Below are 26,208 nucleotides of genomic sequence, written 5' to 3'. Positions count from 1 at the left end.
GAATACGCTCTAAACCAAAGGCCCCTATGCATATAAAACGAAAGAAAAGAGACGCATGTCATGATTCGTCAACAACCTTGGAAGGCAAGAGAAAATCGCAAAAAGAAACCAAAAAAGGAAGAAAATAGAACTCGCAAAATCCCAATCTTCGTGAAGCCCAAGGACGCTACCTTCACTATGAACATCTCCCAGTCCAATGCGCCTGTTCAGCAGGTTATTGTTGTCCAGTGACAGGGCGGGGATCTGAGGATGGCGAAGATCTCGACAGAGCGCTGGGATATCGCCAAAAAAAAAAACAAAATGCCGATCGATCAACCTGGGAGAACAAAATCATTGGAACATGTTGGAACCTAGCCTGTCGGAATCTGAAGCAGCTCGCTCACGCATCCGCTTCGAGATGTCGAAGCCGGTTTCATCACCGACAAAGGTCCACTCTTCAATATCATCAAGGTCGTCATCGCCTCCATCTGGAGAGGCCTTAGCTGTAGGTGTAGGAGAGAATGGGGTGGACGAGGCAAGCGACTTCTGTCGGGCCAAGGTCTTAGCGTATTCAAGATCGCGATAGAGGGCCTGGATTGCAGTGGCCACACCGTCTTCCTAAACAGGGAATATCAAATTAGCACTCCATCATCCACTTAGCTTAAATAGTCTTGGAACAACTCACATTGCGAATCTGAATGCCCAAATTCCGTGCCTTGACAATCATGCGTTCACTGTGCGTCGCTTCCCAAATAGCCCGCGAGAAGACACTGACGTTCAGTTTCTTCATGCAGATGCCAACGCCTAGATCCTCCACCCGGGAGCCGAAGAAGAATTGGTCTCCGAAGAATGGCTTGACGATGGTGGGGACACCGGCTCGAAGACTTGCGCCGGTGGTTCCTGCTCCGCCGTGGTGGGCTGCAGCATCGATCTGAGAGAAAAGCCAGTCGTGGGGTGCAGATTGGATTTGATGAATCTCTGGTGGTAGAGGTATCTCAGTCTTCGTGCTAGATGGGTCACCAAGCCTATCGGACCAGCCCTTTGAGAGGATGCATCGGACGTCTGCTTTCTGGACCGATTCGATGACAGTCCGTGTCAGGGCAGCAGGATCCGAGACCACAATGGATCCGAACCCGATGTACACGAGCTTCTTGCCATCCGCTCTGGCCTGCGTAATGAAGTTTGATAGTTCATCTGGGGGAGTCCAATCGGTGCCCTCATTCAAAAACCAATATCCGGTAATGCGAATCCAATCCGGGTAATCGAGAGGCGGGGCCACCACGGAGGGCGAGTAATTGTAAAGGAACGGGACTTTGTTTTGCTGCATCTTGTCCAAAGTTGTGGCCTTCAATCCCAGCTCGTTGTTTCGCCAGCGGTTCACTTGCCCTGCGATGGCCTTCCAAAAGATGTTGTCAAACATGACGTATGTGATGTAGTTGTATGCTCCACCCATGCGATTCTCCGGCACCGCGAAAGCATGAGGATAGGCCCGTGTTCTTGTCCATGGCATAGTGAACCCGCGGAAGTACGGAATCCTTAATGCTTCTGCAATGTGGACTCCAGCCATGGCGCTCGGTGACTCGATTAGAAGGTCACTGCCCTGACAACCAATCCAAGCCGACGACAAAAGATCATCGATCCATCCTCTGAATTTCAACGAAGCCTCCCTGAGGAAGGAATATGTGAACATCCCGTTCTCCACGCAGATTCGCATTAGCTCCGCGGGATCACCATCAACGGGAGCAAACTCGATCCCGTGTTTTCTGATCCAGGGTTCGAACTCGGCATGGGTTGCAATCTTCGGTTTGTGACCCTCGGCAAGCAGTCCTTTGCAAAGCGCAATGTACGGCTGTACATCGCCCCGGGAGCCGATGGTCAGACAAGTAATCCTTAGAGGCTCGGGAGGTTTGAAGTTGATAATGGAAGCGCGAGGATCGTCAAAGAACGGATGTATCTCCATTGAATCCTCTGTGAAACTCGGACATGCATCGTGTTCCTCAGGGCGGTCCAGCCTTGCTTCCTGGAGCATGCGGTGCTCAGCCTTGGCTGCTTCAACCTCATCTCGCTCTTCATCTGCTAGCAGGCCAGATTCCACTAGGAATTTCACGGAATCCAGATTTTGATGCAGTGTGACGGCACAGTCATCTCGTGAATCTGAGGCATTGAACTCAAAGAAAAGTTCTTCATGACCACGGATAATGACAACGAGTCCATGGTATCCAAAGCGGAAGCCTTTCTCTTTTTCAACGTTCTCAATGTCCTTCAACGGTAAAATCATTTTGGTCCGAGTACCAGGGATAAGGCTGCGGAAACAAAGTTTCTTCTGACTTATATAGATCTTGCCGTAGAGCGGGAGCACACGATGCAAGTAAGCGTAATAAGTCGCCTGCAGCTTTTCGCTAGATGGGAGAGCAAAGTGTGCACGAAAGCGATCCCCATAATTGAATGAACCTTCGTTGTCCTCGGGGTCAACGTTCTGGTCTTCGAGCAATGGCCCTTCCCGCTCTCCATAATGCTTCTGTCCACCAATCCACATGCCAGAGACCTTTTCTATATAGCCCATTGACTCTGTTGCTAACAGTGTACTCATCTGCTTCGAGCGGCTTTTCAAGTATTCAGCAAAACCAGCGGCGCGTTGAAGGGGATATGTGCCTGCTTTGACAAGTTCGTTCAGATGAGTAACCGAGCTCGGTCTTGAAGATTGCATTGGATTAGAATGGCCGGTGGCATATCGTGTGCCGTCTGTGGTTTCATTGCCACCCAGTGTTCCAGATGGAGAGCCTGCCGCTGCATCTACGTCCAGCCGCGCAGATGCAGAGGGAGTTGTATCATCGGAATGTCGTTGAACGGTTTCTCCCACATCCAATGTGCGTCTTTGCAGTGTGTGCATAGTGGGCGATTGAAAGACGTCGCTTCTGTGCAGTATTTGACTGGCCGATTCAGTGGTGTCTGTCATCGACTGTATAATCGGCGACGATCCGGTCCCTTGCTCCGCAAATGAGTCGGCCGAGCCTTGGTTTTCATTCCCTACACTGGAGCTTCGCTTGCGTGGTGAATCTCCTTGCCTCTGATCGGATATTCGAACGCTGCTGACCGACTGTCTTTTATGGGCAGTACGACTTGATTCGGGTTGATGTCGGATGTCGTGTTCACCCGGTGACTCTTTTGTTGCGGTAGTAGCCGATGCAGCATTGACTAGGCCTTTGATGTAGTTTAACGCGTCCTGGCCCGAATCAAAGAACGAGAAGAAGTACTGTGGAGTGATCAGCAATGAACATAGTAACGTTCGTCCCACGACCTACCTCGTCAATTGCATATGTTTCGCCGCTGTCGAGAACTCGAATTTTGAAGGTCTCCGCAAAATCGGCCATTGGGCTCTCCTCCAGGTCAATAACATTCGCTATTGGGAATGATACCTTCACACTATCGCCTTCATTATGTGTCCGAAAGATGACTTTCTGGAGAGCTTTCACCCATTCCTTTGCACTGGTAGCACTGTCTGCTCTGAACAAATACGTCCGCTGGTCAGTGGTGACCTGAAAGTCTTTCGCATCGCCGTCTTTACGTTCAGCGAGAGACGCAGAGATCCCATATCGAAGATCAACATGTCCGCTAGGAAAATAGAGATTGGAGGGGTCTACATAGTATGAGAGGACATCACCCTTCAGAGCAAACCAATAGCGGTGATACGTGGGATTCTTGCGGCCACGTTTGGATAGGTACCCCGACTTTATCGCCACGTTGGACTTCTTTGGAAGGTAGGCGTAAAAGCAGATGTGACCTTCCGTCACATACATGTAGCCTTGAAGAAGCATGCTCTGGAGCAACGAGCAGGCATACTCCACCAGGACCTTTTCAGGCTTCGCAAAACCAAACATCTTCATCAATCGTGTAGAAAGAGCGGACGCAGATGATTGCGGCTGGTCTTCCATGGCTTTGTTCGGATTTGATGGCAAGTATGGTGTTGACGGTGTCAAGTCAAAGTGGGATTGCGCTTCAACCATGCGACTTAGAACTGGAGCTGCTCGCGGTGTCGCACTGCGGGTTCGCCTTAGAGGAGGCACCTTGAGCATCGAGTCAGGTTGGTTTGGTGACTCGTCTGCCCTGCCTTCTGAATCTAACCTGGGTAGTCTCTGCAAAAGCTTATTGTCTGATTTTGTTCTTTGATGGCGACGTCCTCTTTCTTCTAGAACGAGTGTGTTTGGTTCTGATGTCTTGCTTGGCCGGTGGGAGTCCAAGGATGGCACAGGCCTCCGAGATGCTAATTTCCCACTAGTTTGTTCAATCTGCGGGTGTTCTTCCATCTCTCCGTCACTATCACTTGATTCATCAAACCGGGCATGGAAGTCTGATTTGGATCCGACAGCAGCAATCATGGAGAAGAGAGATTGCTGCATGTAATGCACGTTGCCGTCCCGTGAACCCATACCTCGCGGCGGAGCTGTGAAATCGAACTGGGCATCATCCCCATCCTTAAATCTGTCCGGTACTCGATCTGAAAATGGACGGTTGGACGAAGTAGGTTTCATACTTGCGCTCAACTGCCGATCTGCCCGACGTTTGGCATCATCTCTTAGTGGTCTCATTCTTATCTCTGGTATACCGATACGATACGATCGATGCAAAATGTAGGTCAAGGACGGGAGTAAACGATGCTAGGGCGTGGTGAATCACTAAAACCGGTCGGGCAGTCAGAAGCTCGAGCCAGGTGACAGCTCGGCACCGATAGGAACTATGACGATCGGGTATGCACAGGTCAAATGGGAAGACACATCAACCTGAACGCCAAGTGACTTTGTCACTTCAAACCCTCGGTCAGGCGCCAGATCGTGATAAGCAGGGTGAATGATGAACAACGCACGGGATTCCAGGGTCTAGGCCGATAAGCGTTTTGAAGCTTGGACACCGGATATGGATGAGGCTGTCAAACCACACTTCAAATCATCTAAGCGCCATGATCTATTTGCAGATATTATAGAAGTGGAAATAATGGAAAGCAATGCTATCCAAGTGTTCATAGAAATCTTAAAATACACAAAGGGAGAAACATCACCTGGGCTCTCTCCGCATGCATGTGATCTATGACTCCATCGCCCCTTATGTCAGCTTGATGCCTGAGGCAAAATATATAGATCATATCTATAGTTACAACATACAGCCTTGTAGGTTCTATCTTTCGATGTGTGTATTAAGCTAGTATTCTCTAATCTTTCTTCTAAATTTGACTTGATCCTGGAACTTAGTTACTTTCGTTGAGATTCCCGTCCAAAAAGCAAAAATAGGTGGTCTTAGCGATAGTTATGCTATTCATTATTGCCAAATTGAAGTTGAAGCTCTCTTATGACTTATCCAAGGAAAAAAAAAAGCCAAACTCATGCTTTAAATTGCAGCCGGTTATAAGAGCTAACAGATCCAAGGTAAAAGATAAGACTGTAAGTTATACATAGTATTGGGGACGTCGTTAAAACAAAGCTATTTTCAAAAAAGAAAAGAAGAAAAAAACACTAACGCCAAATCATGCCTTTTCGGACTTCTTCCGCTTCTTTTCCTCCTTGTCCTTGTGGGACTTCTTGGACTTCTTCCGGCTCAGACTATCACCCTCCTCCTTTTCTTGTGAGTGCTTCTTTGACTTCTTCCGAGGAAGCGCCGCCGCTTGGGGAGCTTCATCCTCAGCCTCATCGTGATCGAGCTTCCTCTTCCGTTCCTCTCCCTTGGGAACTTTGAACGAAGGTACCTCAGCCTCGGACTCCGAGCTAGATCCAAGAGTCTCTGGAGGTGCACTGGTTGTGCCGACAGGCCGGAAGCGCATCTTCAAGTTCTTCGGCTGCGGCCGGGCTGGCTTGACATATTTGCGCATTTCTGTCACTACAGCATCGGTTTTTTTCGATGTGCTCGGGAGACCGATCAGTTCTTGAACGTGGTAACTTGAGACAGTTTGGGCTGCTGTGCGATATGTTTGTGTATTCTCGTCGAAAAGAAGTAGCGATTTAGTTGCGGGACCGGCCTCGGAAAGAGCCTCGACTGGGATACCATAGTTCACACCGCCATGAGAGATGATCGGTTCACCCTGCATGACCTTGGCCATGCACACCTCTTTGACCTGAGACAAAGGCAGAGAGGCTGGTGCTGTGAGGTGAAGGACTTGTTTGCCGTTGAGGTTGGAGAGGAGGGAGGATGCTTTGGAGGATGGCGGGGCCTGCTTCTTTGCAGACTTGAAACCCACGGGTGGTTTGTATGGCTGAGGACCGGAGATTACGCCCCTATGGACGCATGGATTAGTTACCGTCAGAGCTGGTGGTGCAGTAATCTCTTACTTCTTGCCTGAGCTGGAGCTGGGCTTCATTTCGCTGGAATCGTCGGAGTCGCTATCCGAGTCTGAACCTGAGTCTGAGGTCTCATCTTCGCTTGATTGCTGTGCCTTCAAGTGTTGGGTCATTTTTTTCTCCTTCTCAGTCGTAAGCTCGGGCGAGGTCGATCTGCTCGAGCTGCTATCGCTGTCGGATGATGCCATGGCGGCTGTTCAATGTGTTGGGCAAACTCGAGGCTGGGACTAAAACGATTTCGCAAAGATGCGCGGCGTTTGGCACACAAGAGATCAACAAGATAAATGGAACTGGATAAAGAGTCAATGCACAGGATATATATGAGAAGTTCCAGCAAAGCCGATTTTGCCAAATGAATTGGATCGGCGTTGAGTGAGGATGTTCAAGTTCAACAATCTTTTTTTTCTGCTCCGCGGGGCACGGACCACCAGTCAACTTTTTTTGCTTATCGGCGCATTATCGAGGTCATTTTCCTTTTTAACACAAGCTCAAAGCTCTTGCGCTTGAATTTTATATTATCATGATGAAGCGAAAGGCTGAAAAACAGCAACCAGCTGGTAAGCCCTCTATTCATGCTCTACAACACCAATTTGAAGCTCACATGTCGTTTCTCTAGGCCCTGTTAGCGCCGTCGCTGCTTTGGCAGCGCGCAGAGCTCGACAACAGCAAGCACAGAGCGCGGATGTACCAAAGGATGCAGTACAACCTGTTGTTGAGAGCGAGCCGCCCTCGAAAAAGTCACGGCAGTCTCTTGAAGGCCCTGGGGCGACTGAGACAAATGAAGAACATCGTGGTACACGGACAAAGGCAGCAACGAAACAAGATAAGCCATTGCCCGCAGAGACAACGCCGGAACGCCCAATAAGAATTAGCCCGCCTCAAAAATCGGAATTGAAGCCCGAGGTGGAGGATACTTTGAAGCACCCCGAGGACAACCAGTTCGAAAAAGACCAAGTTGAGGATGCGGGAGAGATGAACGAGGATGATATTACGTCCATTGCGGGTGATGCCGATGGCTATGAATCTCCTGCAGAAACGCCATCAGAGCTCCAGAATTTCCCTCTGTCCAAGGCTCGGTTGAACAGAAGCAACATAGTCTACAGCGATGAGAGTACACTTTGCATTCGCATCAAGGAACGGACGGTATGGACGAGCCCTTCCAGCCATCTGGGGTGGATACTGACCTGACTTAGAATCTGGCGTTGTTGGGCCACTATGATCTCTGGGTCAAAAGAGGTGTTGTCAGTCTGATGGGCGCGAAACTACATCCGTCCTCACAACTGCATAGGGTTTATGCTCCTTCAACACACTCTTTGCCAGTCATCAAATGTGTTGCTGGAATTGATGGCGACGCAGAAGTGGAGATCAAGTCCTGCACCAGCGGTATTTCCCGCCTCCGTGACCTCTCGCCTTTGTATCAAAGGATCTGGGCTGGCGAGAACACCGCTGCAGATAAAATCACCCTGAAAGGGGCCGCAAAAGACTCGAAGCGGACTTTTTCAGTGGTATGCTATTATACCCTACACCGGTTCGAGATGTGCTCAAAGCTAATTGACTTGACAGTTGTATACATCGGCCGATGATTCCTTAAATAGACATATCCGACCACTTCACCTTGACAAGAAATGGAGTGCATCAATGAAATCTCTCTCACAACGTGAAGGACAACTTCGGGTACTAATATGTGGCCCCAAGGCATCCGGAAAGTCTACCTTTAGTCGCTACTTGTTGAATCACGTTCTCAGTCCGACACCCGAGACTGAAAATGGATATACTAATACCGATGGAGTTGCTTTCCTGGATCTAGACCCAGGCCAGCCTGAGTTTGCCCCTATGGGTCAAGTTTATCTTGCACGCTTGCGTTCTCCATTCTTCGGTCCACCCTTCACCCACCCATCATTGGACGATTCCCGTGACGGTGAAATAGTGCGGGCGCATCACATTGGCGCAGCATCGCCAAAAGAAGACCCTGATCATTATGCACTGGCGGTCATGGATCTTATGGATCAATACCGCTCATTGCTGGAGAAACATCCCCAATGCCCTCTGATCATCAATTACCCTGGTTGGATCTTTGGGCAAGGATTGGAGGTTGCAACTTGGCTAGTCAGATCTCTTGGTCTCTCTGATGTGGTATATATGAGTGAAAAGGGCCCATCAGAAGTTGTGGATCCGTTAGGTCTGGCTGCCCGTGAAGCTCGAGTCCCCTTGACAATCCTCCCCTCCCAGCCTACTGATTTCGTGAGCCGATCAAGCGCTCAATTACGAGCGATGCAAATCCAGTCATACTTCCATATGGCTCATCCAAATGATCTCAGCACTTCCCTTTGGTCAGATGTACCGCTATCTCGCACGAGGCCTATTACTGTGGACTATTCTGGCGCAAGACAAGGTATTTTGGGCGTCATGGTCATGGGGTCCCAGATCAACCCCGATTTACTGCACGAAACGCTCGAAGGCGCTATCGTAGGAGTCGTGGCAGTCGAATCGCCGAAAGCTATCATGGGTGGGATGGCAACATCAGAGCCATCGAATGACGAAGACCATGAAAACGTTGACATGGATTCAGCAAACCCAAGCGCGGGTAATCCAGCTGATCTTTCCATCGCTGACAGCATCGTACGAACATCCGAAGACCTTCCTTACCTCTTTGTTGGTTCCGGCAGTTGCACCCCATTGGATCCTAGAGCGTCAAACTGTCTTGGTCTGGCTTTGGTCCGCTCGATTGATACCTCTTCGCGCAAGCTTGAGCTCTCCACTCCTATTCCCTCATCTCACCTGGAAAAAGCGATCGAGCAAGGCCATGGCATTGTACTGGTCCGCGGCCAGCTTGATAATCCGAATTGGGCTATCAGTGAAGAATACTACGCCGCTCGTGCGGCAGAGCGGCGCTACCAGCAATCAACATCTGGGCCGAGGAAAGCTGGAGACTCTGGCATTGAACAGGCAGACGAACTCGATCCAGTTGAGCATAATCGAACGCTTGCATTGCTGCGAGAGAGAGTCCGCCGGGCGAGCAATGTCCCTTGGATGACTGTTGTGGAAGATAATAGTCGTCATCAGCGTGAAGCTGCTGCACGGCGAGAAAAGTCACTATGGAAGCTGAGGAAGAAGGCATATCCTGGCAGCGAGAGCGAGGCGGACTACTAGCTCCCACCTCTTGAATATATACATAATTCAAATGCAACAAACAGCAGTTTGCACGTACAACGTTACTAGTCTTTACATGTAGCCTTAGAGGTTTCAAAAGCCCCATGTTGACCCTACCTTCGAATCGGGCGTCCCTATTCTCGGAATTTGCTACGGTCTCCAGGAGATTACCCACCATCTACACGCCTATAACGTTGTCGCCGGTATAGCCCACGAATATGGTCACGCTGACCTAAAGGCCACTCGCTTTGGAGGCCATGTTGATAAGTTGTACGAGGGTCTTGAGGATTCGATGCCAGTCTGCATGTTCCACGGCGATAAGGTAGGCCATTCGAAATTTGAGGCTAGCGCCTCAGTGTGAAGTTTCGAAGGATCAATTGATGCCCTTCAGAAGCAGCTTGGTATCAATCTTACCGTCGATACCAGCGGTCAGCCCCAGGATGAGGTGCCTTCCCTTTTCGGTCAAAACTCGCTTACTGCGCGCAGTTTCAATGTTTGCATTATAGTCATTGGGAGGGTATAAATACCCCCCCCCCCCAATTTCTCTCTCTTCTTCTTTCTTCCTTCTCCACACCACTCCGGGTCCACATCGTGGTTCCTGTTGAGTACCCTTCAATTTTTTGTCACCTTTGGTTCTGGCTTCAGGTCTCTATTCAACATATTGATGCTGTTGTCAAGTGATCGGTTTATCCTGATGACTCTGGCGGGTCTCTGTAGGCGGCCCTCGTCAGGCTGCGAATGGCACGAAGCATGTCTGGGAGGTAACAGGTGTAGGCTCCGGCTGAGGCACTCCTATGCACCGCTGCGGAAACAGACTGTACTGGCTTGGGTGCTCCCGTTGTCCGCCAGGAGCCGAACCAAAGGATCTTCAAACTAGGAAGGGGCTCTGTTCTCATCTCCTTCGACATTAATTTTTGGAACCTTTATAACAGAGATAGCTCTCTGTTGTCCGAAGATCTTTCTGAGGACGCCTTTTTTCTTCTCAAAGGTTCCTTCCTATTGATCATCAGGTCCTATTCCGTTGTCATTGTGTCTTGGTGTCTCTTTCTCTTGCTGTCTTTTGCTGTCTTTTGCTGTCTCTTGTTGTCTCTTGTTGTCTCTTGTTGTCTCTTGTTGTCTCTTGTTGTCTCTTGTTGTCTCTTGTTGTCTCTTGTTGTCTCTTGTTGTCTCTTGTTGTCTCTTGTTGTCTCTTGTTGTCTCTTGTTGTCTCTTGTTGTCTCTTGTTGTCTCTTGTTGTCTCTTGTTGTCTCTTGTTGTCTCTTGTTGTCTCTTGTTGTCTCTTGTTGTCTCTTGTTGTCTCTTGTTGTCTCTTGTTGTCTCTTGTTGTCTCTTGTTGTCTTGTTGTCCCATGTTGTCTTGTTCTCTTGTTATATCTTTCTCTTATTGTCTCTTGTTGTCTCTTTCTCTTGTTGTCTCTTGTTTCTATGTCCACTTTGTTGGTGTCTCGATGTACTTCAAATATTCAACCTCAGCAATGAAGACGATGAGTTTTTATTAAGCACCCCTGCTATCTAGCCGCAATTCTAGTGATTGACTAGGAACTATAGTAGGTTGATAAAGATACACCGCAACAGCATATATGAAGTCGTCAAACCGAATCGGATGTTTCGCTAGAAAGAACCTTTGTTTTCCTATTCCCGGTTAGGAATTTTATGCAATCATTATCTCAATAGTCTAATTTAACTGAGAGTATAGCTATGATTGATAGTCTAAAGATGATTTCCATACGCAGTAATTTCCCCTACGCGGTAGTTCCCTAGACGGAAGAGGGCTCCGTGAGGAAGACTATATATGAAGACTCATGGAGACCTGATTGCCAACCCAAAATAGGGGTGGTTAATGCGAGGTATCATTGGCTAGCTAGATGTTCTGTTTCCAGTAGATCGTGGTTTATAGTCAACAGTGGGTCAGAGGGCGAATGTGTGATTAGTTTCTGACTACTTGCTCCATCTTAGAGAAGCTTCAGTCCACTACATAACTATCTCAGTGTTTCTTTTGCTGCAAAAATTTTATTCCTCGGTCTCTAACTCCATTATAACTCGATCATAGAGACCAAGCTTCCCAACACTAGTATACGCCCCATAAGAATACGCTATAGCCTGGTTCCTCTTGCTGCTGAGGCAAGCCGAGAGCAGGCTATCTTGAAGCTCAGCTGATTTTACCATTTCGATATACTCCCCTCGCTCGCGCCACGTTTCTCGTAGTTCCTCATCAAACGGCTGCCCATCCTGATCGTATTTTTGAGGCAGGTCGAAAGAGACGGGCATAGCTGTAAGAAAGTCGGGGAACGAGACGAGCTCATAGGGAACTGTACATGCACCTTCCCAATCGATGATTCCCGTGACATCAAAGTTCTCATCCACCATGATATTACTATGGAGGAAGTCATCATGAGCTAGAGGGAATGGACCTTCGTTGCATAAGGACAGCCGGCTCGCTATCGCTTTGATCTGCGATGGGAAGTTCTCGATAATCGCTACCATCTGTTCCGCCGGGATTGGACTTCTCTGCATCATCTGTGTGATTGTTTCTTTATCCAACTTAAACTTAACGCTATCGGCCCACGCATTAAAGAATGCGGTTGCTGTGTCGAACGGGCCGCCGATTCCTGGTAAGGGACCACACTCATACCCACCCTCGTGATTCCGGACAATCGTCCCAATCTTTGGGAGTCGTAAGGAAGTCAACTGGACCTTCAATATAAAGTGAGCGGGGAGAGACTATAGACCGGGGGGGCTAACATGACACTTTGCGACGGAGCGGTAGAAGTTTTGTCGGTATTCTTTAGGGATCACACCACGATGGGCCTCGTAGCCGCCTAGGGCGTCCATAGCAACGGTACCGGGGAGCACCTCCATCAGTATGAAAGCGGCGCTCACTGAATTGTTCTCGTCGAAATCATACGCAAAAACTCGAGGTACTGGCAAGCTGGAATGTTCCTTAATGAATTGCATTGTTGCAACTTCGTTTTCAAGCTTGGTGCTCAGGGAGGAAGTGTTCCTTCTAATATGAACCCGGGCCGCCCAGCGGGTCTTGTCGGAGAATTCCAATAAACGGACAATATTGTTGAGCCCACTTGCAACCTGGTTCAAGGCCACGCACTCTAAATGGCCGGAAAGACCTGAAGCGATTCGACAGAGCTCATTCCATTGGGTTCGATGGAAACAATCGGTGGTTTGGCTGTCACTATTTTGAAGAAAATCCTGGACGATAGCCCAAGAGGTTGAGTCGGTAGACATAATCACTCAAACAGAAGACAGTAGTTGACGGAGTAGAGGTAGAGTCACAACTCGCTGGGACTTGAGGGGATTAAGAGTGGGATATATTTCTTCTCGTAGGTATTTATAAGACGAAAAAAGGAGAACAAAAAACTGAAAGATAACTAGCGGTGTGATCCATCGGCAGATACTTATTGAAACAGAGGACTAGCACATTCTGTGTGCACATGGTGGCTGACGAACGACCGGGCCTAGTGCTAGCCCGCCAAGATAAGGTACGAGACAGAGAGGGAGCATGGTGGAGCGTGATTTTGATCATAAAGACTGAGGGGAATTAATTTAAAAAGAAGTTGTAGGAGATAGAGAGTCAAGGCTCGATACAAGTCACTACTCCGTACTGTTGTTGTAGACACCTGATAGATCAGGCATGATTGTTAGGCTGTCACCACCCATAAGTAGCTCTCAATCAATCAACCTTTCTTCTCTCTCTCTTGCTCCATTAACTGTACTTCATAGTAATGAAACAAACCCCTCGAGATGGCCCAAAACTCGAGAAATACCTGACTCTGTATTGTTTCGATATCATGTAGTTATATAGTTATATCTCATATGTACAATCGGGTGCCCATGTGGCTTTTTGGCCCAATGGGTGTTTTTGTCAAGTATAAACGAGATACACTGAGGTAGCAAATCATCGAATCACAAACGAAAGAAGCGAGGGATAGTGGTCCCAGGCTATGTCCAACTTATTCCCAATTACTCCTCCCCATCATTTTTGGGACGTTCCCATCCACACTTCTTAGGGCATTTGTCACCACGCTTAATGTCCTTTCCCTCACATCCATACGTAGCGCAGGCTGTATATAAACTTTTCGACCCCTGAGGCATTTCTTCGATGGATATAAGCGTGTGTCACTTGCCATCCGAGGCAAACAACATTGGACTCTTACCTTGGGATGAAGAAATGGATAGCGAAGTATAACTGGCGATGCCTAGGTAGACAGGTTAGCTTTGATAATACATCTAGATGTACTTAGGCTCACTATTGATAGTGGGTGAAATGGCAGGCTCGAGATAGAAATTGGTTCTGATAGAAGCTCTCTCAAAGGGCGGGAGTCTCCCAGTCTTATATTATATATAGCACGCCGTGATAGTAGCCTTGTAGACTATATTAAGTCGCTCCCCGTAGGCATGTCAGAATCACTTACCAGTTATTTTCCATTTGATCATTATTCATTGTCATCCTGTCAAATGATTGGTATTAAGCAGTATTTTGGCAAACCATATAGTATGCGACCTGGGGCAATGCCTCATAACCTGTTTTCATTAAGATCCCTGGATGGAAAAAGCGTACGTTGTATGAAGTGATGCCAATGCATCTAATGTCGCAGGGATGGGATATGTATGCCCAGGCACACATATCCCATCCCTGCGACATTAGTGGCCAATTTCCGAATGAGGGTGAGCTCAAATAAAGAAGTCACATGCGCAGCAACTCTACTGAGAAATTTGAGCTGCCCCTCCATCCAAACTTCACGTAACACTAACGATGGGCTTTCAAGTAAGTCTTCCAAAAATCAACCAAAAATCAACCTTTACTGATTCATAATAGGTTGACCGAGCATTACGTGCTACTCTTTCGCATCTCGAGCTAATACTCCGTGAGGCTGGTGACAATGTGTGACTCACAGGTTTATCGTGGATTTAGTGACTGATTTGACTAGGAAACCTGCGACCTGCTGAGAAAGATACTCGAATCCCCAGGGCAGATAACTGCTCTTCATCAGATATTCGCCTCGAACTTAAAGCGGACAATTCGGGATGACTCTGCTTTGTCTGAACGTCGCTTATGGTTCCAGGGCTTCTTATCACAATCTGGAGAGAATCTAAACGAGAAGCAAGTGAATAAACTTACCAATATTACCAAAAACTGGGCACTTTCGGAAGAGAGAGTTGAAGCTCTCTTGCTGTGCTCAGTTCTCTGGTCTGGTTGTCCACAGCTATTCTGGGATGGTGATATCCGCGAACGAAACATATTTCGACGTTGCTTTGTTGACCTCGAGCGTATCAGAGAGATTGATCCATTAAGAAGAAAGGTGTTGTTGATCATCTTGTCACAACATGTCCAGGAAGAGCAGCGTCAATGGCGTATCAACGGCAAAAGACAAAGATCCAGGTCTAAGAGTTCGAACGCAAACCTTCCGAAGGTCAACCGAAATAGGATGTTTCTTCTAAGCTCCTTGCGTATCATTGTGCAAAGTCTTTGGCCGGATGCCGATGTTACGAAGCAAAGAAAGACAAAAAAGGCACTTTCACTATATTCTCGATTTGGATGGAGATGGCAGCACATTGAACCTCAAGGGATTATCCTTTCTCTGCCTGACTCCGCCGCAAAAAGGTATTTGTACTATTCTTCGATGTTGAATTGGTATTGACTCTCTTAGTTTTGAGATACATCCATGGAGCTCAGTCGAATTCGAGGCTATCAATCTATTTGTGAAAACACTACCTCAATATCGAATCCGATCTCATTTAGGGCGGGCCATGGGGTCGCTAGAATCTCATTATTATGGGAGAACAACGGCAGTTGAAACGCCCACAGGAGTCGGCCAACAGGTTGAGCGCACGAGCAACCAATATGGATCAACTACTCTACACAGACGTAGGTTTTGATCTATTCTCTTATCAAAACCTGAACATTCCTGACATTCCCTGGCCATTCGATCCATAGGCTCTTCCACAGCAAAACCGGCGGAAAGACTGGTTTTGTTTCCAGACGGGTCGGACAAAATTTCGGAAGCACATGCTTCTGGTCAAAGAGGGATTGAGTTCTCTTCAGGGGATGAACAGACTGCTGAGACTCCAAGTATTGCAACAAGCTCAACTTGCAGCGTCGATGGACAAAGTTCCCCGGGCTCTCCGATGAGTCTCTCCCATGTGTCAGCATTCCCAGAAAGACATCAATACTTTGAAAACCGATCCCCCTCGATTTCTCTTGAGACGTATCAGATGATGCCTTCTCCTTCCAGTCCTGAGATCTCGTCAAGAGCTAACATAATCCCTGAATCTTTGGTGAACCCATCTTTGTTCTCCCAACAAAATTCAATATCACAATATACAGGCTATGGTGAACCTTTCGCGGTAACTTCAATCCCACAAAATTCTATCGGCTGGAACGTCCATCATGAATCACGTCAACAACCTACCCCCCCATTTGAGAGCAGGTGCACTTCTGCTACTTGCAGCCCTTTCTGTACCCTCAATGATACGAGTTTCGCAATGGAGAGCATTTCAGAAGGAAACTCCATTATCCCGAGTATCCCAGACATCAATGATACAAGCGCTGCTTTGCTCGGAATCGCTCTAGGAAACGAAAATATTGTGCCTTTGTCGATTTTCATTGATACTAACACTGCAATGTCAGCATTCGTGCCTGAAACGCCGGACATGCAAAGTGAAATGATTCATTAGGTGTTAAAAGTTCGTTCAGTATGTTTTCAATAATAAACACCAAATGACAATCCGAACGCTAATAAGTAGACTCATCAAATATGCAAAACCTTGCTCGTAAAAAAGTCTCATTCATTGCACGATGTTGTCTATTATCAATGCTACCAATCGGCCACCCTCTGGGATATCAAGCGAACATTCCTGCAGAAGAATGTAATAATAATGTTTTGTATCGACTTCCATTCCGTAGATCTGTACATTTCCTCGTATGGACATCGGTATATCATTATTGTGTGCGTAGGAGATCTTATACCTTACCTGGATATTCTTCCATAGCTCCATTCATGACTTTATAGCAGAGATCACTGGTAGGAACCCTGTTGCTTTTCCAATTGTCGGTTCAGGAACAGAGTGTAGGTAACTAACTGCTAACTAACTAACTAGTTAGTGATTAGCCTATGTAGTCATGGTCTTATTTATTTTAAACCCGTTTACTCCGTACCACACTCACCCAATTTACCGCTGAAATCTCTCCTCGATTGAAGCTAGTAACCCATTAATAGTGATCAAGAAATTAAATACTCGTAGAGGTATAGAGTTAAGTCACTTAAAGCTCAAGGTCACTATCTCAATGAGATAGCTAGTTACGGCAAACCTAAAATATTGCAGGGATGGGATATGTGTGCCCGGGCACACCATGTTCATAGAAAGGAATCAAGTTCATTGGTTTTTGCAAAATAAGTAAGATAAGGGGTGCAATTAACAAATGCAAGGCTAAAAACAAGAAAGGGACTTTCTATATATAATATGCTTGATTGGTTTCAAGCTTAGAGCTCCATTTTCCCAGACAAGGCATCACTATCTATCTGATCCTTGCTGCCACGACTGGAACATGAGAGTTGCAACGTTCCGGCCCATCAACGCACTAGTCTCCATTGTCGAGATGAAGCTCTCGATGCCACCCGTATACCACACACCTGGAGCCAGAAGAGTATCCTCAAATGTCACTCGCGGATACAAAAGAGGATATGGGTTCCATAGCTTCTCATGGAACCAGCTAATATCATCTATCAAAAGGTCTCCAATTGTTGTATTGCTCCCCACAGTCTCGCTCTCTAGCCCCAGAATCTGGGCAATCATCTCACCCGTGGGCCGCTCTGGCGAGAAGATTTTGTACACGTAATGTTGCTGTGTCTCTTCGGATTCCATGACAGAATGATCTACTGTTCGAAGCGTACTGATACTCCAGAAGCCGCTAGGCCCAACACCATCTGGGTTTGAACCCAGATCAAGGCCCTCGGGTAGAGTGGTCAGAATAGTCTCAGGCGCTCGAGCATTCGAATCCTTCGAGCCAAAATACTTTGGTGAGATGCGGTGTGGGGATGCAAATAGTGTAACGTGCAGATTCGCATATGGAATCTCATCTGGGGTGTACTCCAAGGGAGGGGAGATAGAAATACCCGAGTACTGCAAAGGACCGGCAATGACAACTTCATCAAATACTTCATGCTCTGAGTCGGTCGCGGCATTTAGCTTTGAGGAGACCCGCACAGTCCCATTATCATTGCGCAGGATCTCAGTGGCAGTTGTATTCACTTTGATATTCGCTCCCGAGGCTCTCAGCGCGCCATCGAAAATGCGCCAATTTCCACCTTCGATAGAAACCGCTCCATCCGTAGCCATACAGACGGTAGATTCCAAGCCATGGATCAGCTGTAGATTCTGTCCATAATTCACTCGAGTACTTGCTTGAATGATCTCCCTTGCAAACAACGAGTCGATGCTGTTTGTCTGGAGAAACACATCCCCTGAGGACACAGTAGCATGGATCAAGTCAGCCGCGACAGCCGCCTCGGTAAGAGAGCTGAAAGGGAATAAGGGCTCTTCATAAAGGCGGAGAAACTTTCCAACGACACTCTTCACGAGATTTTGGGTACGCAGTGGCGCCAGCCCATACCGCCAGAAGAGCCGGCCGATATTCCACCAGCTATACGAATTCTTCAACGTGAAAACAAACTGGCTCCCATCCCAGATCCCGATGCTCTCCTCGGCCTCTCTGGGCCGTGCATGGTCAGCATTACTGACCGTCAGACCAAGGTCACGGGAGGCGTTGACCAGGTTGTAATTGATCTGGACAAAGATAGAAGCGCCCAGTTCAATGGGGTACGCTGGGTTGTCGAATACATTGACTGTTGTTGAGCGGCCGCCGACATATGATTCACGCTCATAGACTGCGATATCGACAGGGATGTCGGCTTTATCTGCAAGCTTGCGCAGTTGATACGCAGCAAACGAGCCTCCGGCTCCGGCGCCTTTGAGGAATATCAGCCCCGTATAGAACTGTGTTCTTTAGAGAGAGGCATACCGATTATTGCCACCCGCTTGGGGGGCAGTACTAGCGGCTCCTCGCAGTTGCTCTTGTTCTGCTGCATTGCCAAACGAGACGAGTAAGATGGTTAGGATGGAGTATAGGAAGAATGGGACATGCCGTGGCATAGACGCCCGCATGATTATGGTAGTACTAGAAGATGACAGAGCTAATTGGTAGTTTAATAGCAAATCTTGATTAACCAGAGTCTTAGATGTAGATTAAATCGACTCCCATGGATGGATGGAGTTGAAGTGTCAAAGGGAGGAAGGTGATGCGATGAGGGAGGGTAACTTGGACTTGGTAATCAATACCACGCTAGTCTCTTTTAGGACTGGCGTATTTCCATATCGCTTATCTTTTTTGAGGGGCATCACAGATTTGATTCACTTAACTCCGAATCAATTCAAAATGGATCCCTATGAAAGTGACTCCAGTCTCGATGAAGACTTCACCGATACCGGTGTGCTTCTAGGCTATGCCGCTGAAGATGTCATCGAGGATGTAATCAGCCATCTTGGAGGCTGGCCGGTACGTTCTATTCCTGCGAAGACTCGCTCTATAATTAACTCCAACTAACACCTTTTTTTTTTGTTCAGAAATGGCTCGATGAAGCCTCCCCAGCACCTGGAGATTTCGCCAATTGCAAAGTCTGCAACAGCCCCATGCTCCTTCTCCTCGAATTGCACGGCGATCTGCCCGATCACTTCCCAACCGACGAACGACGCCTATACCTATTTGGCTGCCCCAGAAAACCCTGCAACCGCAAGCCAGGCAGTATCAGAGCATTCCGCGCAGCGCGCAAGGTCACCGTCGGCGGACAAAACAAACAGGTTGAAGCGAAAACAGAGGAACCCCAACCCGCCGCACCAGAACAACCCAAGCAGGACCTAGGAGCGAGCCTGTTCGGCGCAACAAACCTGACAAGCAACATCTCCTCGAACCAGAACCCCTTCTCATCCGCTGCGGGCCCAACCCCCGCAGGAAGCAACCCCTTCGCAACACCGGCCCAGGCAACAGCACCTACAGCTGAAAAGCCCGCCGTGTCTGCTAGTACCCTTGCCTCATCTTTCGCCGACAAAGTGCGCATCTCCTCGCCGCCCCCTTCAGCCGCGACAAAGAAAACACCGGAATCAAGCACACCGGTGCCGTGGCCTGCACAGTCCGCATTCCCTGCGCCATACAAGAATTTCTACCTCGACGCAGAATACGAGACTCTCTCGCGGCCATCTTCACCCGAAGTGCCAGATAATGTGCAGATCGAGCCAATGGAGGAAGAAGGCGCTGGTGGCGCCGAGCTCAAGGACACTTTCGAGTCCGAGCTCGACAAGGACTTTATGAAGTTCTCGATGCGTCTCGAGCACAACCCGGAGCAGGTGCTGCGGTATGAGTTCCGCGGTACGCCGCTGCTGTACTCGACTGGCGATGAAGTCGGTGCCCGGCTGAATTCTCACAACGCTCCTAACGCCAAGGTCACCACAATCGGTGCGGGAAGTATCCCGGCTTGTGAGTACTGTGGAAGTCAGCGTGTGTTCGAGTTCCAGATTGTGCCGCACGCTATTACTATGCTTGAGGAGGGACGTCCTGGTGTTGGGCTTGGCAAGGATGATGCGGGCATGGAGTGGGGCACTATCATCATGGGGGTTTGTGGTAAGAACTGTACGCCGCAGGAGTTGGGCGTTACTGGGTGGCGAGAGGAATGGGCTGGTGTGCAGTGGGAGGAGTTGAGATAGGTGTAGACATTTTACATTAGATGAGTATTGTGCCTCCCTTAGCTTGTACATAGCAATGTTACTAGGAAAATCAAGCATTTTCTACATTTTTTGGTCTGCGTTGGCATTTTGGATACATTGCCGAGAGATCACCTTGTAACTTTTATTATCACATTCGATGCAGAGGATAGCTTCACATGTGAGTCAAACTCTTCCAAGTTGAAACGGGGTTTGTAGACATAGTCCAGCTGGTTTATGTTATGAACGCGAGTTACATGGAACTAACTTCCTTGGTATATAATTCTAAATCGTCTTACTATAAACTGATATCTGTGCAACTTGGTACAGCTAACTATATATGTCAATAATGGACACTGTAATTTGTATGCTAAGGTCTATGGGTAGATGAATAACCCTATATCGCCTCTTGTCTTGAAGCCCATAGACATCTGTCTACTTGCTCTGCACTTCAGTCACAGCAACATCAAGATGTCCGTCTACTATCGAACAACCGTTAGAGAAGTTCAATGACATAGTGATCCGAGTCCCATGTCTATATTCATTGTCCCCTTCCTGGCATTCGACGGTAGTTCCATATTTGAACGGAAGTAGAACCATGGCGTCAGCGGTATGTAGTTTTAGTCGAATGATATGTTTCAGCAACGGTGAAAACCACACTCTTCCACATGCTGCGCCACAAGAGCAAGACCTCATAGTGTATATCAGTTTCAAGCTATGACAGGCTATGGAGATTGTAGCAGCGAAACCCAGCACAAAAGCCATCTACGCCTGCGATGTCAACACGAGCTATTTTGCAGATCTCCAAAACACCGTGAAACCCACTGGAAGTGACACTATAGTGGAATGTCGTATACTCGACGTCTTATCCGAAGGACCAAACCCTCAGCCTAATACAGATATTGAAGTCTTGCTATCAATTGGAGATGGTTTGTAGAACTTGTATATTTCGTAATGATACCATGTCGTGCTATATCCCCATTGCATCTACATCTGGAACTGACTCTGTATGATTTTTGATATTGGCAGCAAAGTCGGCCTTACATGGAGGCACGACTGAAGTTATGTTATGATATGGACATGACATCTCTCTCTCTTCCTCATATTATCCAGTGCAAATATTTGCATGGATAAGTAAAAAAAAAAAAGAATCCAATACAGACAAGAGAAATGGAAAAAAAGTGTAAAAAAACGCCAGATGCGCCAGGTCCCGACTCATCTCCGAGCCCCTCCTCCATGCGAAATCTATCGTCTGTTCGTCACTTGATCGGGGGTGGGATTCATGAACTCATGTCATGGATGGAAATCAAATTTTCCCTCGCACAGCTTTTTGAAGATTTTTTAAAAAAAGGTGATACGAAAAAGAGGAAAGAAGTGAAACATTTCGAATCGACGCAGAAAAAAAAATTCAAGAATAAAGAGAGAGCTTCCGCAGTAAGCGCTTATGCGGGCAACTCAAAGCCACGACGGATGACACGACCGAACTGCTCGATGCCGACGTGCTCGCTCTTGACCTCGGAGCGGGCCTCGTTCTCCTTGTTGGTAGGCACGCGGATGACGGCGCCATCGACCTTCCAGCCACAGACATCGACGACGAACTTGTCGAGAGCGTCACGGCTGCGAATATCGAGCCAAGACTCGAGGTTCTCGGCGGTGATAGAGCGGAAGGTGTTGCCGACCTCGATGGCGATGCGGATGCGGACGAGCTCCTCGAAGCCGGCCACGTCGGCGGTCAGGTCTGCGTACAGATCATCCGAGTTCAGGGTGGACCAGAACTGGGCGTACTGGGCGGACTCGAGAAGAGTGGACAGGCGGGTGAGCTTCTGCACGGACTCGACAAAGTCGGAGGTCTGCGAGGCGGTTTGAGCTTCGGTGGTGGTGGGGAAGGGCTGGGTGTTTGTTGGGAGCAGGGCGAGGCAGAGCGAGAAGGCGGGCGAGGGGAACACAGTCAGGGCCTTGGCCAGGATGTTGGTCACGGTATCGGGTTGGATAAGGTGGGGGTTGAACTGGAAGCTGGATTTTTTGAAGAGGGTTGTTGTCAGCTTGGATTCGAGGATGTCAAGATGATTTGAAGTGTTTGTGAGAAGTATTTATGCTGTTGATTTCAACCAATGCATGGGTTCTTCCCATTCAGTATCTTCACAGAATTTCTCAACATGCCCAAGTATATTATGGGGATGTCAGGTAATAGGAAACGTTTAAAAGATACTCATCATAGTAGAGCTTCTCAAATATGATTTTCGCAATGCAGTCCATGAAAAAAAAAAAGGGGGTCCAACTCACAGCTTCAGCAGGGCCAAGTTGGCGTAGCAGTCGAATGACCGGTCCTCGCACTGCAGGGCGACATAGTCCTGGAAGACGGTGGTGGTCTCGGGGTTGTACCGGTCGAGGCCATTGAGGATGGCCTCAATATGGGCCGGCCGGGTCTCACACTTGTCGAAGGCGACCATTTTGATATTGCTGGAGGAAGGTGGGAGGTGATGCGGGTCTTTTGTCTCTGCTGTTCTTTTTGGTGGGATTTTCCAAGGTTTGATTGTGGCCGTGGCCGGATTAACCTAAAAGGGTACTTTTACCCGGAATTCTTCCGGACTATAATACACATGTGCATACAATAACTAGTTAACTAGTTAACTAACACTCGAGTCTCCGAAAAAGTGGCCAATGACCGTGAATTCATTCGTGTTCAAATAATACATAGAATACATATCTCTTGAATGCCTCATGGGATCGTGACATCTCAATCATAGCCTAGCACCAGTCCCAGGAATGGAAACCCGCTAACCACACGTGCTTGAATCCTTGAACTTCGTGAAGATCGAACGAGATGCCCAGAAGAAGCTTATCACTTCAAGAAAAAAAAAAGATAAGAAAAAAACTGAAATCAAGGCTGGTAAAACAAGAAACTCCGTTCCGTGTTTATCAGACGCCATTGTCTATGCCCATGCCCATATTGCAAAAAAAAAAGCCGAATCCGTATGCAAAATGAGCAATGCAGAAATCGACCGAAACACCTTGCCAACCTGGACCAAAACGCGAGAGAAAAAAAAGCACAAAAAAGAGAGAGAATAAAACAAGGTCAAAGTTGAAGGTGCCTGAAAGACAAAAAAAAAAACACAAAGCAGGCGGGTATCTCAATAAGAGGTTCATGCAAATGATGGAAAAAAAAGTATTTCAAGCCATGACGGGCCGGCGAGGCGCAATGGGAATCGCCTTGGGTCCCGCGGAAATTTCAAGGTTCGACATGTCGAGGTCATTGCCGTCATAATTCTGGTCATCCTTTGGCTGTCTTGCCTTGGAGACTAAGACTGGCTGAGAAGGACTGGCGCTTTCTTCGTCCCCGACAGTGCTGCAGACAAAACGTTCCTCGTTGAGAGGGATTCCGCCAAACATGGAGCCCAGCTGATGGAGAAGTGCGACGAAATGAGCATGTAATTCGGTAAAGATGTATTCATTGCCGACGATTTCGGCCAAATTACGGGCACGAATCTGGCCGGCTGCACGGCGGCCTGCCGGGTCCATACCCCGGCCGGTGAGGAAGGATGAAACGGGAGGGTACTGGCGGCCGGGCTGTCTTCCCGGGTTGTTCTGCTCGTCGCGAATCTTCTCGTCTTCCTGGAAGCGTTCAGCGGCTTGAACAATGCTGGTTGCGATGCGACCGAATGCGCGCCAGATGATGGGGCATGCGCGGAATGCTCTTCCGGCATCGCGTCCCGCCAATGCGACCAGTGCATAACTTCGTCGCTTGCCGCGGGCCATGGGGTCTGGAAGGCGGAAAATGTAGGCGATTGTGTAACCAGCGACGCCGTCACCGAAGCAGATGGGGCCGGAGGAAAGTCCCCGGGGCAAGAGCTCACAGCTTAGGGTGCGAATAGAGGAGCGTCGGAGGAGGGCATAGTCAGCGGGGTTAGGCGGGCCGCGCTGAGAGAGGTAGGTGTGGACGTGTGTGTGACATGAAGCATCGGAGGCAACTGAAGCAGAGTGAAGTGAGTCGGGAGGAGAGGCATGGGTGTGATAGTCGGCTTCGTCATCCACCTCTGAATGGATGTTGCCACATGAGTAAACTAGCTCGCGCGAGCGTAGTACCGGGCTAGTGGAATTGCCCTTGGCGTCGCGACTTCCAGGCGCACCGGGAGGTAACTGTTTGCTGACATTTTCTGGCAGAGACAAACTGCAACTGGCGCAGGTGTCACCATTTGCACCACTTCGGCTGGATTTATCTTCGGGTGAGGTCGGATGTCCCTTGAGGAAGTATGGGTGATCCTCAATTCTGGGGGACTTTGAGTCGGTAGATTTCTGAGATCGAGACGACTCTTGATCGAAGCGAGACTCATGTGAAGCCGGGGTACTCTGGGGAGATTCGGATTCGGGGTGACATTGCGGACATGAAAAAGGTAGAACCTGCGAGCAAATGATAGAGGTAGGACCATGCACCTCACAGAAGTGCGTCAAAGAGAGCTGAGAAAGTCAGTTCAAGCTCATGATAGTGTGTGTATTGTATTTTTTACTCACAATGAAATCCATGGTGGACCTGATCAAGCAATAACCAGCATCTTTAGTCCATTGTCCGAAGGCATGCTGTGACTGGATAATGACGAAAGACTGGTTATCTGGGTATCTGAGTATACGGGCTCCACACAGTGACCAAGGTTAAAAGCAAAAAAAAAAAAAGATAGCAAAAAAACAATAAAAAAGAAGTGAAGGGGGTAATAAAAGAGTTGAGAGAGAGATATTACGGAGTAAAAGAAAGAGAAGAAGAGTAGAGTAGAGTGGAGTGTTTGGTAATATGTGATAAATAATAAGAAGACAAGCAATAATAATCGAAGGGGCTAAGGCTCTCTCTCTCTGGTCTCTCTGGTCTCTCCGGGGGGGGAACAGGGTTTCGGTGGAAGATCGGGAGTTACACTCTTTTACGGGCAACTTTCTCTCCAAATCTCCCAAATGGAAGGTCAATGGAAGAATAGAACTTCTCCACTGGAAATCCACTTCTCTTAACTTCTCTTTTAGTATTTTTTGGATTGGATTTTCTTCTTTTAATTCCCTTTTACACCTTTTTTTTGGTTTTGTTTTTTGTACTCTATAACCATTTTAATATCTTTGTTTCTTTTAGTATCTATCGTACTTTCTACCTTTTTACCTATAGTTACACATCACCCTTCCGGATGCCTTCCGGATGCCTTCCGATCACATTCTTTTTCATGCTCTTCTCCTGGATTGCTGCATGTGAAAGTTCTAAAATCGGGCCGACCATTAATATTCATGGGTTTCCGTGCTTTGCCTATCTTTGCCTAGCGTCTTGACCCGAGGAGCCGTTCTCGTCTGCCCTTGGACAGTTTGCGTCCAAGTGGATAAGGTGGCTGCAAACAGGGGCTCCATTGTGGGAATATTTGTGGTACCAATGATCGTGCAGATAAATTCAGTAACCAGGACTATGATCTTGATCTTGATACATCTGTGGTGAAGGGTATTATGATCTATCAAATATTAAATAAATCGTCAGGGATTCACTACTCCCATTTTAGGCATGTCGCTTTGTTTGTTTGTTTTTTCTTTTTTTTATTATTTTTTTGCTTTTGATGTCACTCGAAAATCAGCATGTGTCAGATCAGTCGACAGCCGTCTCTATTCCAGCCATCAGCCCGGTGGATTACCTCGGGGAGTAATCTGGAGATACCTCCGTGTTAGGGGCACCGGTAAGGAGGTGAAAGGAAGAATTCCCTGACCTCCGATTTGCTGAACCTCATCATATATTAAGATGTGTATATATAAATTTCTGAGGAGTTCAGCTATACTCCCCTCGCTTCTAGACGATCTTTCCAAAGATGCAAAGATGTTCATCTTTCCCCAAGTGGGACAGCAAACAGTTCCGTGGGAAAAGTGGGAATTCGGGGGAAATGATTCCAAAGGTTAGCGTGTGCAACAGGGATCTAAACTTTATGGGATTTCCCGACAAGCCTCCGGGAGTCGTAGGATCATACTTAAGTTCCTCCGTA

General features: G+C 47.9%; 11 protein-coding genes across 11 annotated transcripts; 5 read left to right on the top strand and 6 right to left on the bottom strand.

Moving 5' to 3' along the window:
- Positions 1–302: 302 nt before the first annotated feature.
- Positions 303–4,565, bottom strand: atg26 (uncharacterized protein; the record flags this gene model as incomplete). Its single annotated transcript, XM_057216887.1, has 3 exons — positions 303–597; positions 665–3,232; positions 3,282–4,565. 3 exons carry the CDS (start codon positions 4,563–4,565, stop codon positions 331–333), a joined length of 4,119 nt encoding a protein of 1,372 aa, XP_057078770.1. The 3' UTR covers positions 303–330.
- A 929-nt stretch (positions 4,566–5,494) lies between these two features.
- Positions 5,495–6,490, bottom strand: N7516_004166 (DNA-directed RNA polymerase I subunit RPA34; the record flags this gene model as incomplete). Its single annotated transcript, XM_057216886.1, has 2 exons — positions 5,495–6,239; positions 6,294–6,490. The coding sequence occupies 2 exons, from the start codon at positions 6,488–6,490 to the stop codon at positions 5,495–5,497; spliced, it is 942 nt and encodes a 313-aa protein (XP_057078769.1).
- Positions 6,491–6,822: 332 nt separating this feature from the next.
- On the top strand, positions 6,823–9,452 carry grc3 (uncharacterized protein; the record flags this gene model as incomplete). Its single annotated transcript, XM_057216885.1, has 4 exons — positions 6,823–6,859; positions 6,919–7,445; positions 7,496–7,807; positions 7,866–9,452. 4 exons carry the CDS (start codon positions 6,823–6,825, stop codon positions 9,450–9,452), a joined length of 2,463 nt encoding a protein of 820 aa, XP_057078768.1.
- A 31-nt stretch (positions 9,453–9,483) lies between these two features.
- N7516_004164 (uncharacterized protein) lies at positions 9,484–9,813 on the top strand (the record flags this gene model as incomplete). The annotated part of the gene is made up of 2 exons (XM_057216884.1): positions 9,484–9,513; positions 9,541–9,813. The coding sequence occupies 2 exons, from the start codon at positions 9,484–9,486 to the stop codon at positions 9,811–9,813; spliced, it is 303 nt and encodes a 100-aa protein (XP_057078767.1).
- Positions 9,814–11,461: 1,648 nt separating this feature from the next.
- On the bottom strand, positions 11,462–12,406 carry N7516_004163 (aminoglycoside phosphotransferase family protein; the record flags this gene model as incomplete). Its single annotated transcript, XM_057216883.1, has 2 exons — positions 11,462–12,139; positions 12,194–12,406. The coding sequence occupies 2 exons, from the start codon at positions 12,404–12,406 to the stop codon at positions 11,462–11,464; spliced, it is 891 nt and encodes a 296-aa protein (XP_057078766.1).
- Positions 12,407–15,949: 3,543 nt separating this feature from the next.
- On the top strand, positions 15,950–16,141 carry N7516_004162 (uncharacterized protein; the record flags this gene model as incomplete). Its single annotated transcript, XM_057216882.1, has 1 exon — positions 15,950–16,141. One exon carries the CDS (start codon positions 15,950–15,952, stop codon positions 16,139–16,141), a length of 192 nt encoding a protein of 63 aa, XP_057078765.1.
- An 837-nt stretch (positions 16,142–16,978) lies between these two features.
- N7516_004161 (putative prenylcysteine lyase) lies at positions 16,979–18,628 on the bottom strand (the record flags this gene model as incomplete). The annotated part of the gene is given in 2 exon segments (XM_057216881.1): positions 16,979–18,467; positions 18,486–18,628. 2 exon segments carry the CDS (start codon positions 18,626–18,628, stop codon positions 16,979–16,981), a joined length of 1,632 nt encoding a protein of 543 aa, XP_057078764.1.
- A 271-nt stretch (positions 18,629–18,899) lies between these two features.
- Positions 18,900–20,221, top strand: N7516_004160 (small subunit rRNA maturation protein TSR4; the record flags this gene model as incomplete). Its single annotated transcript, XM_057216880.1, has 2 exons — positions 18,900–19,019; positions 19,088–20,221. The coding sequence occupies 2 exons, from the start codon at positions 18,900–18,902 to the stop codon at positions 20,219–20,221; spliced, it is 1,254 nt and encodes a 417-aa protein (XP_057078763.1).
- A 595-nt stretch (positions 20,222–20,816) lies between these two features.
- N7516_004159 (levodione reductase) lies at positions 20,817–21,155 on the top strand (the record flags this gene model as incomplete). The annotated part of the gene is made up of 2 exons (XM_057216879.1): positions 20,817–20,828; positions 20,943–21,155. The coding sequence occupies 2 exons, from the start codon at positions 20,817–20,819 to the stop codon at positions 21,153–21,155; spliced, it is 225 nt and encodes a 74-aa protein (XP_057078762.1).
- A 505-nt stretch (positions 21,156–21,660) lies between these two features.
- N7516_004158 (CSN8/PSMD8/EIF3K family protein) lies at positions 21,661–22,668 on the bottom strand (the record flags this gene model as incomplete). The annotated part of the gene is made up of 2 exons (XM_057216878.1): positions 21,661–22,231; positions 22,502–22,668. 2 exons carry the CDS (start codon positions 22,666–22,668, stop codon positions 21,661–21,663), a joined length of 738 nt encoding a protein of 245 aa, XP_057078761.1.
- Positions 22,669–23,389: 721 nt separating this feature from the next.
- N7516_004157 (folliculin domain-containing protein) lies at positions 23,390–24,739 on the bottom strand (the record flags this gene model as incomplete). The annotated part of the gene is made up of 2 exons (XM_057216877.1): positions 23,390–24,673; positions 24,728–24,739. The coding sequence occupies 2 exons, from the start codon at positions 24,737–24,739 to the stop codon at positions 23,390–23,392; spliced, it is 1,296 nt and encodes a 431-aa protein (XP_057078760.1).
- Between the last annotated feature and the right edge of the window lie 1,469 nt (positions 24,740–26,208).

This window comes from Penicillium verrucosum, assembly GCF_028828655.1.
Source record: "Penicillium verrucosum strain IBT 35672 chromosome Unknown utg000001l_segment0_segment0, whole genome shotgun sequence".
Classification (NCBI taxonomy): domain Eukaryota; kingdom Fungi; phylum Ascomycota; class Eurotiomycetes; order Eurotiales; family Aspergillaceae; genus Penicillium; species Penicillium verrucosum.
Note: the sequence above shows the minus strand (reverse complement) of the source record. Positions and strands in the feature narration are given on the sequence as shown.